A 13,849-nucleotide genomic window follows, 5' to 3' on the forward strand; every position below is an offset into this window, starting at 1 on the left:
ACCTCTTTGTTTCTAACTATTTAGCTGGATATATTTGATTGAATCTTATAGTTTCATATACCAACACTTTTCATGTTTTAATTTACATTAATCTTTTCTCAGTGTGAAATGACCTAAAATATTTGTTATTATAATATTTATTATAATGTTCAAATTTAAATTTTGATTTGATGCTTTTTATCAAAGTAGCTTTTCAATTATTAATTTAATATTTGTGTTATAATTGGCTGGCATCGGAGGGCCAACAGAGAAGTAGATGCAGACCGAAAAAGCATTTGGAGAGGTGATTAGGCAAGATATGATGTTGCTCCATCTTATTGAGGACATGACTATGGATAGGAAGGTGTGGAGGATGAGAATATAAAGGTAAAGGGTTAGGTAGCCGAGTGTTGTCCTTGTTTGTAACAATAACTTTGATACACCACTTAGTGTCTTTCATGTATTTTCATATCCCTACACTTCTGTTACTACTTGTTGTTGTCTTTTGTTTCGGTTTTCTGATTGCATTACCTAGTGCTAGTTTTGTATTTTCGCTTCGATTGTCAGATCAGTTTGCTTGTTATTGCCCCTCCCTTTTTTTCTTCTTGAGCCGAAGGTTTACCAAAAACAACATCTCTGTCTTCTTAAAGGCAGGTGTAAGGTATGCGTACAACCTACCCTTCCAAATACCACTTGTGAGACTACACTGAATTTGTTGTTGTAACATTTCTGTTATAATCATTAATAATGTGATATTAAAAGTCAAATTCAGACCTTAAACCTTGTTTCCCCAAAACAGTGTCATATTTTCTAAAATAAGGCAATTTTATATGATAAATGAAATAGTAGTATTGTAAGAAAAAGACAAAAAACAAAAAGAAAAAAGAAAAAAAAGGAGTATCTCATATGAAGATATAGAAAGGGCAATTTGGGAAAATAATAGGAGGTTACGAACTCAAGGATTCAAAGTCCAACCAAAGTAAAGTTGGGATTCCAGCTGTTGTCATTTGGCATTTTTCTTCCTACCCAGCGCTTGACTGACTAATCATTCATCAAATCAAACCCCTCCTAAATACTCTCCAAAACTCAAAATTAAATTGAATTAAGTGGTTGTAGTAGTTTAGAACAAAAAAACAAAACTTAAGTAAATAAAAACACCCTTCTTTTTGCATTTCTTGGTCTTTACAATTTTTCAGTGTCACTTTTCTACTAGTCATCACATCCTCATACTACTGCATTTTCTAGAAGGTTTTGCTTACATAGTCCCTTGGGATTTTCTTGGAATATCCCATCAACCCCAGATCAGATTTTTGCAAATTTAGCCATTTTAGATTTTGAGGCAGTTGTTGGCAATTGAAACTGACCCCTTAGTAGAGTAAAGAAAAGATTTTTACTGCATAAAAATCTGATCTTTAGTGGGTTTTAAGTGATTTTGGATAAATGAAATGCAAATCTGTTGTTAAGGCCAGATTTTGATTGCATAAAAATCTGATCTTTAGTGGGTTTTAAGTCATTTTGGGAAAGTGAAATGCAAATCTGTTGTTAAGGCCAGATTGTGATTGTCTAAAAATCTTATCTTTAGTGGGTTTTTTAAGTGATATTTGGAAAATGATGTGTAGATGAAATGCAAATTATTTGTTATTAAGGCCAGATTTGATGGGTTCCTGTTTCAGTATTGAAGAAGATGAATCAGAACTGCACCAACATAACAAGCCAGGTTTCTTTTTTTTCCTCATTATTCTTATTTGGTGTTATTTTGATAGTTTTGTTATTTGTCCTGATACTTTGTAACAGAATGTAAATTTAAAAATTTTAAGTGACCAAATAGATATGTTTGATGGTCCTTTGATTAACATCAATTCTGGTGCATTGACTTTATTTTTGTCATTTTGATCTGTTTTTTCTTGTGATGTTACTTTTGGAATTCTTAAAGTATAGTCAAGTTACTACTATTAGTGTTGCCAATGCTGCTAATCTCAAGATAGTTAAGGCTTTCTGATTGCCAAATTTGGAAGTTGGCAGTCTGATTGGAATTTGGATGTAAGTAACCATTTGGGAATAGCTGCTTGGACTCTAAATTGCATTTCATTGCCACTTTACTTGAATCAAAATTGACCTAATTCATTGATTAGGGGAATTGCTTTGACCTTTGAGATATTAGACTTTGTGCCGATTTTAAGCGTAAAACGGACCGTTTTCCAAGCTGCCATTTTATCTTAGACAGTAAGAACTATTGGCTAAACGGAATCTCTTCAAGATCACTGCAAATGATGTAATGCATAGTCTATTACTTGATGTAAAGACAAGACTTTTACTGCTTTTGTAACATGGGATCTCCTAATTGCAAAGTATAAGAGTAAAAATTACTACTATATCTTATGTTAAAGAGAATCAAATGTGAACAGGATATTTGAGGGATTCTGTTTTTTTATTCTTCTTTTTCTTTTACTTCCAGTTGGCCATGGTGTTGGTGCATATCCTACCAAGTCAAAAAATCCTGTAATTCCCCAGAGTACTAATCGTGATGCTAAAGACACTGAAAAGGCAAGCAGCATTGTGGTAATACCCAAAAATCTCAAGGACCTGCGGCAGAATCCCGGGAGTAGTGATCTTGATATCTTCACATATGAAGAGATGAAGTTGTCTACTAAGCACTTTCGACCAGATAAGGTTCTTGGAGAGGGTGGATTCGGCATTGTATACAAAGGAATTATTGACGAGCATGTCAGGCCAGGATACAAGACGACATATGTTGCCATTAAGGAGCTTGATCCAGAAGGTCTTCAGGGCGATAGAGAGTGGCTGGTACGAGTTCAACTTATTGACTATTAAACACCATAATGCTTATTTGCAGATTGCGTCTCTATGGAATTGAAGCGTGGTATTCTAATGTCATTGGATTAGTAAAAGGATTTTCGTAATATCTGCTGAACTAATAAAACCAGCAGATCAGTTCTGCATCAACTTTACAGAATTTTGGGTTACTGAAACTACCAAAATGGGGGGTTGACATATAGATTAGAAAATATTGTTGTTGTCTCTATTATTTACATTCTCTTGATATCTCTTTGTCTAGTTTGATGTGTTGTTGAAATAGTCATTCACCTCTCTTTTCCCGCACCTCTGATGGATCCTGCCTAAAATGCAAATAAGGGAAGGTAGCATAAGGTGTGTCTATGGAACACACAATTGCCTGATATATCTCCAGAAACTAGATTGAATCAGCAATTTTAGGAGAGGTTCCACACATTTTTATTTCGAAGCATAATAGTAAGTTGATTGTGGGCTGTGACCTTCTATTGTGCTGTGAGTTGTAACTTTTTTTTTTCCTTCAGCTTTTTAGGTACAATTGTGTTGTCTAACCAAAGAAATTATGTAAACAAGTCTCCTGAATGACATAATCTTTACTAAGAATGAATATTTACAACTTGTTTGAACAATAAAAGAAATTTGCCATATCAAGCAATTTATCCGAGTTCAAAATTGCCCTCTCGTCTTTCTCTTTTCTCCAATATCCAATATAAAGAGGTCAGTTCTCCAGCTTTCTGATTTAATATCATAAGAAGTGTCGTTTTGGTTCATTTGTTTTGTTTTCTTCCATGGGTTTCGGGTGTTTCTTGTCTTCCTATAAATTTCTTTTCCGAAAGTTTTCTTTCTCTGTTTTCACTTGTCACTTATTCCTGTGTTAATTGCCGTTGTCTGTTTGTCTAGCTACTCAAATAATGGTCGACTTTTTTCTGTTTCCTTTGTGATATAAAGACCAAATATTTTGTTGTCAATGGACTCTTAGATGCCATCTAATATATCTTACATCTCAACTGCATACAAATTAAAAGTGACATGTTTTTGAGAGTATGCAAGACACGATATGTAAAGGTCTTTGCTAAGTGTACACTTTAGTCTGCTGTTTGATAAGAAATTTGTCTTATGAACCAGACTTGCCAGGATACACTCAACTCACGTTCTAAGTAGCTACAAAAGTTTTTATGAATGTGCAACAAGTTCGACGACACTGTTGTTCAATAGCATGTCAGTCGCTTATTTTTGACTCATTTATGTGCAGGCAGAGGTGAACTACTTGGGGCAGCTTCGACATCCAAATCTGGTGAAGCTGATTGGATACTGCTGTGAGGATTACCATAGACTATTAGTTTATGAATATATGGCATCTGGCAGCCTGGAAAAGCACCTTTTTCCAAGTGAGTACTCAGTACCCATGTCACTCCATGTTGATGAAGGCTAAAGAATTGCATTTCTTGTTTCCCAATCCTTATTTAATGGATCGGTATTTTCAGTTGTTTGTTCTCTATGGGAATTTGCTCTTCCTCTCTTCAACCATGTATTGTGCTGTAGGAGTGTGTGCAACTTTAATGTGGTCAAGAAGAATGAGAATTGCTTTGGATGCTGCTAAAGGGCTTGCTTTTCTTCATGGAGCTGAAAGGCCTATAATATACAGGGACTTCAAGACGTCAAACATTTTGTTGGATGCGGTGAGTTGTCTTTTCCATGATGTACTTTTCTTTCGAGATCCCTTCTGGCTGGTTTTGTGTTTGTGGTCTTCTTCAGTTTCATTTGTTAATAAGAGGCCCTAGAAAACTGGTATTTGGTACTTGCTGAGAAAAAATATGGGTGAAATTAAAAGTGCTATGCAATCTTTGCCTTTGTTTAAATTTTGATGCAGGAATTTAATGCAAAGCTTTCTGACTTTGGACTTGCAAAAGATGGGCCCATGGGAGATCAAACACATGTATCAACTCGTGTAATGGGCACTTATGGCTATGCTGCTCCAGAGTATGTCATGACCGGTGAGTCTTGTGGTTGCTTGTTGCACAAATTAGGCAAGCGCTAACCAAAGCTTATGAGATAGCTGTTTGCTTTATGCGGTCGCTCATTTGGTTCAATAGGTAAAACATCTTCTGAGCCTAGCAAAGAACGACAGTTAAAACACATTTTATGCTACAATTCCTCTTCAACCTTTATAAATGAGTGGTTTGGCTTTTTGCCTATCTTTGTGAACACATATAGCATCAATATCTAGTCCATCTGCCTTCCATAGCTGTTTACAGATACTGCCATTTGAAGACCAAAGTATTGAAATTCTTCAACGTAACTCACAGCACTTCCCTATCCTCTTTATGCAGCCAAAGACCAAAATGTCATACGCCTTACGGTTTATGCCTTCTGTGATCATCTTCATTTTTGCTTATGGCTTGTGTTTATTCTGTTTATTGTTGTTGAACTAAGATGCATAGTTGCATTATTCAGGACATTTAACAGCCAGAAGTGACGTTTATGGTTTTGGCGTTGTCTTGCTTGAGATGCTCATTGGAAGGCGAGCGATGGACAAGAGTAAACCTAGCCGGGAACATAACCTTGTAGAGTTTGCTCGACCTCTCTTGAATCATAGCAAGAAGCTTTTCCGGATAATGGACCCCAGACTGGAAGGTCAATACTCCTCTAAAACTGCATTAAAAGTTGCCAATCTAACCTATCAATGCCTAAGCCAAAACCCGAAAGGAAGGCCTGTCATGAGTCAAGTCGTTGAAATACTTGAAGCGCTTCAACCACAAGATAAAGGCGAAGAAACAATTCTTATGAGTGGAAGTGGCAGTGTCACCTTGTATGAAGCTAAAGCAAACCCACTCAAATGTGAAAGTGAAAGGGAAGCTGATGCAGCGCAGAGGAGTAAACAAACAAATGGAAGAAGCAAGAGCGAGATACCAAAGGAGTGTGACCTTTATAGCCCTTCTCCTGATCTTGTGCTCGACGTGGGATCAGTTTCTTCAAGAAGTTGAAGCTACCAAGCAAAAGCTAAGATGAAGCTTGTGTTGTACCAAATGCATTGAGCAAAAATTCATCTTTATTAATCCGCATTACATATCTTTTCTCTTAGCATTCCTTCATTGGAGGACTTATCTATACTTGGAAGACACTTTGTTTGTCATTCCGCGTCTTTTTTATTATGTTGTTCTGAGGAAATTGCCTTAGCTATAAGACATTTGGTGATATTAGGGAAATAATAAGGTCCCTCCGAAGGAGGGTCTGGCATCAAGCATCATTTAGACCAAATATATTGCCAAGACCTTAAGTTTTTGGAATTCTTTCTTTTGAATGGAGTCTCTATAAGGAAACCAAGAAAGTCGTCTGAAGGATTTGTTTCTGTTGTTAATGAGTAAAGCTAGACATGACATGGTCGTTACATCCAATCAAACCAAAAAATAAATTAGTATATCAAATTGGATTTTTGGTTTTGGTACAGATTTTCATTTGAAGAAGCTCGGATCCTCAATGTACCAGGTTGAACAATCAAATCAAGTGACTTGTTTCTTATTCATTTAACGACTAGGGATAGTAATTTATAACTGCGAAGTCCTAACTAAAGGGAGCTTCTTATAATTTTTCTTTGCTGCTAACAAAGATTGGAGAAGGAAAGACATGAAATAACTGTTCAATTTCAACTGTACAATGTCACCTAATGAATGGTTGACATCTATGGCTGATATGTCTGACGTTCCAATGTTTAAACAGCATTTTCAAGTAAGCTTAGAAATGAACAAGGAGATCACAAATTCAGGAAACAGTTTTGATGCTAGAAACTTGAACCTTTCATTCTACAGCCATACTTCAGGTAAAGTTTTGAAAAGTTTTAAAGAAAGAAAAGAGTCTTTCCAAGTATCAAGATTCATTTCCCCACATCTATTCTTTGCTGCTTTAAGTCTATAAGCCTGCTTCCAAATTCAAGCACAGAATATCTGCAACCTTTTTGGCATGTTATGGCGCATTTTTTCCTGCAATGAGAAACAAATGATGTTAGAGTGAAGACACCTCTATGAAGAGTGAAAAGAAGCAGAAGCAACAAGAGGTTCTCTCTAATTCAGGTAATCTAATAAACACAAGCTTTTGCATTGCAGTGTCATATGTAGGGCCTCGTCAACGGCAAAATCATATTGTCCTTCCATTCTCTAGAAACTTAAAATACAGGAGTTACGAATAGGGGCACCACCATGGAATGAGACTTAGTACAGTATGCTACAAACTTGGGTTCACCACTTCCCCTGGTTTTTGAGACACCAAAAACCAGAACAGTGAAACCTATCATCAATTAAACTTCCTTCCCCACATGACCACACTCTCCTATCCTAAGAGTTGCAGGTTCTGCTATCAACTCGTTACGTTCTATGTTCATAATATGCATCACATGCCACAATACCAGGACTTAAAATGTAACTAACATTATGCACGTCGCTTCTTCATGCAAGGATCTATAACAATAAAGAAAGGATCTTTCTGACAAACAAAATCTCATATGTACAGACACACACACACATATGCATGTATATATATATATATATATATATATATATATATATATATATATATATATATATATATATATATATGTTAATGTTGTTCTATCCTGCCCTTTGCAGCAGGTAGAAGTAATTGATTAGTCAACAAAGTAAGCTTCTGACTGGAGACAAATTTAAATTAGAAAAAGGACTTTTCTTACCCCAAATCTGGTTTAAAGTCATTGCCAATTGCATCAAAGATTTTCTCTCTGCCGGGGTAGAATATCCACCCTTTATTGCATCCTGAAATGCAGAAAGAAACTCCCGCCTTGCTTTTGAAGAAAGGGCAATGCAATCTGGTCCATGGACGGAACTCAAGTCCACCACCTAAGCTTCAGAAAAAGTACATCATGAGGCTAAAGTCCAGATATATTTCGAAAAGAATTTGTCTATGAGCCAACCCCTACTAGCTTGGGATTGAGGCATAGTTATTTTTACTTGTTCATGAGCGAAATACATCATTATGTAAGAAGTAATCAGACTAACAGGTTTTACCATGTCATACACTCAGAATTGTTGCAAGTTGCAGAACAAAAAGGCAGTGGACATGTCATCTAAGTCGTGTAAGATACAAAAGCAAGATGAGCAGAAACTTATGGAATAAAACGGAAGGAAGCTCTCACAAATTTGGCATAAAACATAACTAAGGCAGAAGAAGGGAAAGTAATTTGACACAGTATTCAAACCCTACTTATGACAAAAAAACTTGTCTACCTTCAGTGAGAAGCAACCTTTTTTCCTAATTAAAAATTGTTTGTGCATTTAAAGTTTCAAGAACAAGGATAACGTTAGTTTAAAGATTTTGATAACCACAAGATGCACTTGCCTTTTGCAGCCAGGGAATTATGTTATTCACATATGTTTGTTCACAGAAGTACGATGCCAAAGTGGCCAAAAGATCACTTGTGGTCTTCTGCGATAAATTCTCCAGAACCGGACCTGTTGTATCAATAAGTTCAAACAAAACAAGTTCATCACCAGAATAAAGAGCTTCCACATAAGCAGAGTCTACATCCCCTTCCAACAGATGTTCTTTAACAACTCTCCAGAGGTTGTTCTTGACATCTACATGGTGTTGTTTGGCATTAGTTGTAGAAATCCTGCTGAAGACATCATTGTTTCTCCTCAATTGACCTCCATGAGTTCCCTGTCCACTATTTTTGTGAACTCCTTTTCCAACAGGATATCCACCTTGTTTTGCAGCAGGATCAGTCCACATATCTAGATTTTGCTTTCTAAAACTGCTCGATCTACTCTTCACAAGTGTCCTTTCCTCTTGAACATCCATGTCTTTGGTGGGCAGTAGCGGAGACTTCCTATGATGTATATCAACAGATGGCCTTGGGGTGTACGTGGAGAGTCTTGGGGAAGCAACAGAAGGACTTCTTTTCATAAATTTTGTTGCCAATGGATCAGGACATCTCCCTCCATAAGAAAGTTCACTGGCCATTCTATCAACCATGCCTTCAAGACCGGCCACCTTCATTTGCATCATTGACAGGTTATCCACTATGTTGGTTGTGAACTCCTGAAAATATCAGTTACAACAGGGGGACAGCCAAGTAACAGTAAGTATTTCAAACACTAACTCAAAAGAATATGGTGGCTATGAACAAACAAAACTGAATTTCAGAGGAAAGGGAAAGAAAGAAAACAGAAATAATTGAACAGTGGCATGCAGGTGAAGGAACTGCGGCCTTGCTATTATCTGATATCATCTGTGTGCTCAAGTCTTTTCTTTACAAGGCAAAGATGGATTTGAGGAAAGAACAAAAGAAAAACCCATTCTTCAACAAATGTTTTGTTTCACATATTATCTAAGCAGTACTCCATAAATACATAATCTTAGTCATAAGTTAAATCTAGTGAGAAGATATATTAGCCACAATAACCGTAAAGATCATATTTATTGCTCCAATATCTACAGGAAACCTCATACTTTGAAAATAGACATACCCAGACCTCGTTGTTTATCTTATCATTTCTATCATCAACCGAACATGTTTTTTGGACAATGCACCAACTGAACATGTTATACATCATATAAAGAAACTTAATAAGATACAAGCATAATGCATATACTGAAACTTCTTCTCTACCTTTATAAGTGTGCATTTGAGAGGACATTTTCTAGGAAGTTTAGTTCTTGGCTTACTTTACATATTACAGATTAAGAGCATGTGCTGTGCCTTCCACAAAATGGCATGACGCAGAAAGGTTGGTTCTCATAATACGTATTGGTTGATCCAGACTAACACAAAAGAAATGTTAAATTAATTACCTTTAATAAATCTAGTAAATTGGATTGCTTATTCTCAATATCCAAGAGTTGCTTTCGGACAGATAACATTTCTTTTGCTACATGAGAACAGCAGCCATGCAATTTTTGAGAGCTCAATTCAGTAGTTGTTGAATCTAAGCTTCTTCGGTCCTGCGTTACATCAAAATATCGTTGTTCCTCAATACTGATTTCTTCAACTGCAGAACGCTGACTTGTTCCCAATGGTGTACCCAAACTGGCCTCATCAATTATCTGGATAGAACCCATGACTTCTTTGCGTTGAAAGTTATCAGGAAACAGATTTGACCCAGAAGAGCACTCCTGTTTGTCATCTATGTGCACATATTCATATTCAACATCATGAGAACTTCTAGTCTCAGCACTTTTTTCAAATGCCTTCATAACAGAACTACCCTCTGATTCTCCATCCCTAACTTCTGGCATAAAGATCTTACGTGTTGTCGGAACTGCTATCTCCACATGCCACTCATTAGTTCCGCAGTGCTGAGGCTTTTCGACATGGTTATGGCCTGCTTTTCTCAAAGAAAGGGGAAGCTTGTTTCTAGCCGAGTCACAACCAAATTTCTTAGGTGTGGCATCCTTCAGTGTTGACTCACTGGCACTTGTTATATCACCATAATCATCTTTATACCGATTTTCTGCAAAATACAAGCTATTATTACACAAGTCACCAAAAACAAATATTAAGAAAGTCAATTTTCAAAATTACTGATGTAAATGACATGTAACTGGTAAACATGCCGGTAATATGGCCAGCCCAACAAGGACAGAAGCAAGTCTGAGCTGAAACTAGATCAACAGTTAGGTTTAAAATCCAAGGGCTCAAGAACCATCTTAATTTAACAAATAACATAGCTCAAGAACTAGAGCACTCAAATCGGCAACTTTAACTGCTTAGTTGTGAGACAAATCAACTAGGTTATCGGACATCACAAAGCATCATAGTAAGATGAGTAAAATCTGCACCAACTGAAAGAAATATCACATCAGAGAGCACCGAACATCTTACCTTTTATGGAAGAGCCTGCTTCAGAAGGTTCAGATGTACCAGGGCCGGGAAACCTTTTCCACACGTGTAAAGCCTGCAATGCTGAGTCCCTGACTGGTTTCACCTGAACAGAGCACATAAGGTTTAATAATTTCAACTTTCATATTAGACAACCACAATATAGAATCATACCACATAGTTCAATTATGCATTCTGGCTGCATCACTTACCTTATCAAATCGACAAGATTCGAGGCTCCGGATGCTGGAGGACTTGAAAGCACTGAATAATGCTCCACCAGTTGAAGCAATGTCCCCTAATGCTGCACATGCAGCTTTTCTTGTTGCCCAATCGCTGTTCTTGAGTGCTTCTTGAATGCTAGCCATTGCAGTTGATAAAGCACTATGTGTATTGGCACCACCAGCCTGAATATTAGAAAAAATGTGAAAATTTGTCATCTTTGTCGGAAATATAAATCACCCTAAGCTTGCAAAACATAATTTAAATTTTAATTAGGTTATACTGCTGAGACTAATTCCCAAAGGCCATTTCCTCATTCTTTTAAGGCGCCAACTATAAGCAAACATATGCTGCACAAGTGCGAACACAATAGGATTACACTATGGTGTAAACTGGAACATTCTTATCCTTCAAGTCGAGCATTGATATGACTAGTACATATGCGCGACAGAAAATTTCAAAGATTCAAAGAATTTGGCACAAGATAGACCAACCTGAATAATGCTTCTATTCAATTCAATAACAGCTGGCTTTGCCATGAAGTGTGGATTCTTAAGCAACTTCACAGTTTTAGCCAGCATCTTCTGCAAAATGGCAGCTGGAGGGTTCTGAATACTGTCTATGACCCGAGCCAAACACAGAGCTGAACCAGTTTGCACCTGCTTATTTTGTTCTCCCAAGGATTCAAAAATAGGTCTCACTAGCACCACAAAAACTCCATCATTGTCATTGTCACCTGCAACACTGCTCATTTTAGAAGCCAAAATTCCAACAGTATCCACACAAGCATCTCTTACAACAGTATCCGAGTCCTTGAGACGCTTAACAATGCTGGATACCATCTTCGCAAGATGTGGAACAACAATACTATCATGGAAGTTGGCTAGCATGCCCATCAACCGGATAGATTCCTTACGAACAGCACTTTTCTGCTCCGAATCAGTATCCAATATACAGGATAGAAATGGAGCAACTCCATCTGGGGTTAAGCATTCAATTATTTTCTCTAGCTCTTCAACTCCAAGTCGGTAAGTATCCCTATCTGCAAGCTTGTTCAGCGCAAGAACCACACGTTGTTTAAGCTCGAAAACAACATGTTGGCTGTTCACCCTGCTGGGACCTCTTCCTTTCACCATATTCACATGTGTCTTCATCTCTATTTGCCTGCTCATTCACCTCTCCAAGAGTAGAATTCCAGCATTTCAAAATTGTAACCCATGATTTTGCCCTTCAATATTCAAATAACAGCTTGTTAAAAAAAAAATTCAAGTTTTTCTCTCTTGCTAAACAATATAACAGCTACACCAATTTTCTTTGGTCAAAGTCATTTTCATTTTCAAAAATTTTCTTGGGTCAAAGTTTAGTATATGATCAACAATGTCGTAAAGACAAGCAGGCAGCCACTAATGTTTTTCTCCACCTCAAGCCCCAAACAACCACCTCACCCAGTAGACTATAAAGAGAAAAAATGAACAACTGTATTTAAGATTCCACTTTGTTTTACACTTAAAAAAACAACTAAAAAGACGGACAAGATCACACAAATGACTGAACTTGAGCGCATTTTGCGGAATACATAATGCAAACACTCTATAAGATTATCCAACAGTGGCGTGTGCACTAGTAGTTAATGAAGTCGGATTAAGAAACCATGGGATGCCAAGGTTCAAATCTCAGCGATGCAGAAAATGCTAGTGATTTCTTTCCATCTGAATAAAGTTTGGTAGGCGGAGTTACCCAGCATTTCTGTTGGTACAGTCAAGGTGAGAGCAAGCTGGCAGAACACCAACATTATTCAAGAAAAAATAAAAAAAATCAAAAGAGTCCGCATTCTCACAGCAACTTAGCATAAACTACAGCAAGCAAAAGCAAAAAAAAGTACAGAAAGATGGTTATAGAGCTAATAGTAATAGATTGAGGGAACTTACAAAAGAAGTAGAGCATCTTCAGTCTTCACCAAGTACCAAATGTTCAAAAGCAGAGGGAAAAAATCTAACTCATAAAACCTAGGGTCCCTGGAAAATAAAAACTACTCTCTCTCAGTTGACAACATTTTACGGTACACATTAAAAATGTTAAGTAATAACAACGAAAATCATCATTTAAAGTTCAAATTTTAAATAATAATAATAATAAATAATACTCCAATAACTAGTGAAATGGCAAAACGTTACTGGATATAATGGAGGATATTAGAATGAAAAAAAAGTTGATGATCAGGGGCGGATGCAACTATACCATCTGAATCCACTACTTTCTACTCAAAATATAATATTTTGCGTAAAAATAAAAATTCACTAAAATTTTAATAAATATTTCATAGATATGAACTTATAACGTTAATAAATATGATTGGTTCGATTTTAAGATCCGTTTTAGAGCTTAAATTCTGAATTCTTACCGTGGTGAGTAAAAATATACCTTGTAATTGCTGGCTAAAGTAGGAAACTGCGAATTAAAGCTGTAAAAAATGTTCCCTGCATGTGGACTGTTGAAACATTGGGAATAAAATTAATTGAACACTACTAGTTGTATAATTTAATATTTGAAATTTACAAATCTCGGTGATAGAGAAAGTGTAAGGAAAGAACCCGTACAAACAGAGTGAGAATGCGAAACTCTGAAAAGTAATGTCAGAGAGACGCCGGAAGTTGGAGAACACGCGCGGCGGAGAGCGACGGTGCAGGGTTTTTCGGGGGTTTTAATTGAGTGGCTTTTTAAGTTTTCGCGCTTTGCCTTTGGTTTTCGAATTCAGGGGGAGCGTTTAAAGAGATGGGACCCACTTCATCCGACTTGGCTGTCTTCTCTGCTGCTTCTCCCGAGGTTAATTTTGCTCTTCCTTTTTTGTCTTTTCCACTTTTGAATTTTTAGAAATTTGAATTTAAAATACTTTTTATATCAAAGAAACACATTTTTCAAAAATTCAAAAAGAAACACCTTATATATTAATCCTCCAGATTTGTTAAAATAGATAAGAATTCCCTTTTCAGT

At 36.7% G+C, this 13,849-nt stretch overlaps 2 protein-coding genes across 4 annotated transcripts; one reads left to right on the plus strand and one right to left on the minus strand.

Annotated features, from left to right (window-relative positions):
• The first annotated feature begins 974 nt into the window (after positions 1-974).
• On the plus strand, positions 975-6,048 carry LOC107789136 (putative serine/threonine-protein kinase PBL17). Its single transcript, XM_016610911.2, has 6 exons — positions 975-1,696; positions 2,435-2,784; positions 4,043-4,178; positions 4,333-4,469; positions 4,661-4,784; positions 5,245-6,048. The coding sequence occupies exons 1-6, from the start codon at positions 1,636-1,638 to the stop codon at positions 5,772-5,774; spliced, it is 1,338 nt and encodes a 445-aa protein (XP_016466397.1). The 5' UTR covers positions 975-1,635; the 3' UTR covers positions 5,775-6,048.
• A 301-nt stretch (positions 6,049-6,349) lies between these two features.
• On the minus strand, positions 6,350-13,592 carry LOC107789134 (TORTIFOLIA1-like protein 2). Of its 3 annotated transcripts, none has more exons than XM_016610907.2 (10): positions 13,456-13,592; positions 13,280-13,346; positions 12,787-12,873; positions 11,353-12,086; positions 10,849-11,043; positions 10,640-10,742; positions 9,610-10,268; positions 8,155-8,856; positions 7,490-7,655; positions 6,350-6,767 (listed from the first exon to the last, which is right to left on the minus strand). In XM_016610907.2, exons 4-10 carry the CDS (start codon positions 12,028-12,030, stop codon positions 6,751-6,753), a joined length of 2,520 nt encoding a protein of 839 aa, XP_016466393.2. In that variant the 5' UTR covers positions 12,031-12,086; positions 12,787-12,873; positions 13,280-13,346; positions 13,456-13,592; the 3' UTR covers positions 6,350-6,750. The 3 variants fall into 3 exon arrangements, with proteins under 3 accessions (XP_016466393.2, XP_016466396.2, XP_016466394.2); XM_016610910.2 differs by having other exon boundaries at positions 12,787-12,887; positions 13,456-13,588; XM_016610908.2 differs by having other exon boundaries at positions 13,260-13,346; positions 13,456-13,588.
• Positions 13,593-13,849: the final 257 nt, after the last annotated feature.

This window comes from Nicotiana tabacum, chromosome 2 (genome assembly GCF_000715075.1).
Source record: "Nicotiana tabacum cultivar K326 chromosome 2, ASM71507v2, whole genome shotgun sequence".
In the NCBI taxonomy this organism is placed as follows: domain Eukaryota; kingdom Viridiplantae; phylum Streptophyta; class Magnoliopsida; order Solanales; family Solanaceae; genus Nicotiana; species Nicotiana tabacum.

Excerpts from the sequence above, each read along its gene's own strand:
- LOC107789136 (XM_016610911.2), top strand. The coding sequence starts at position 1,636 with ATGGGTTCCTGTTTCAGTATTGAAGAAGATGAATCAGAACTGCACCAA. Across the intron at positions 2,785-4,042 it reads AGGGCGATAGAGAGTGGCTG|GCAGAGGTGAACTACTTGGG; the intron begins GTACGAGTTCAA and ends ATTTATGTGCAG. Across the intron at positions 4,470-4,660 it reads CAAACATTTTGTTGGATGCG|GAATTTAATGCAAAGCTTTC; the intron begins GTGAGTTGTCTT and ends ATTTTGATGCAG.
- LOC107789134 (XM_016610907.2), bottom strand. The coding sequence starts at position 12,030 with ATGAGCAGGCAAATAGAGATGAAGACACATGTGAATATGGTGAAAGGA. Across the intron at positions 8,857-9,609 it reads ATTTACTAGATTTATTAAAG|GAGTTCACAACCAACATAGT; the intron begins GTAATTAATTTA and ends TGATATTTTCAG. Across the intron at positions 7,656-8,154 it reads TAATTCCCTGGCTGCAAAAG|GTGGTGGACTTGAGTTCCGT; the intron begins GCAAGTGCATCT and ends TCTGAAGCTTAG.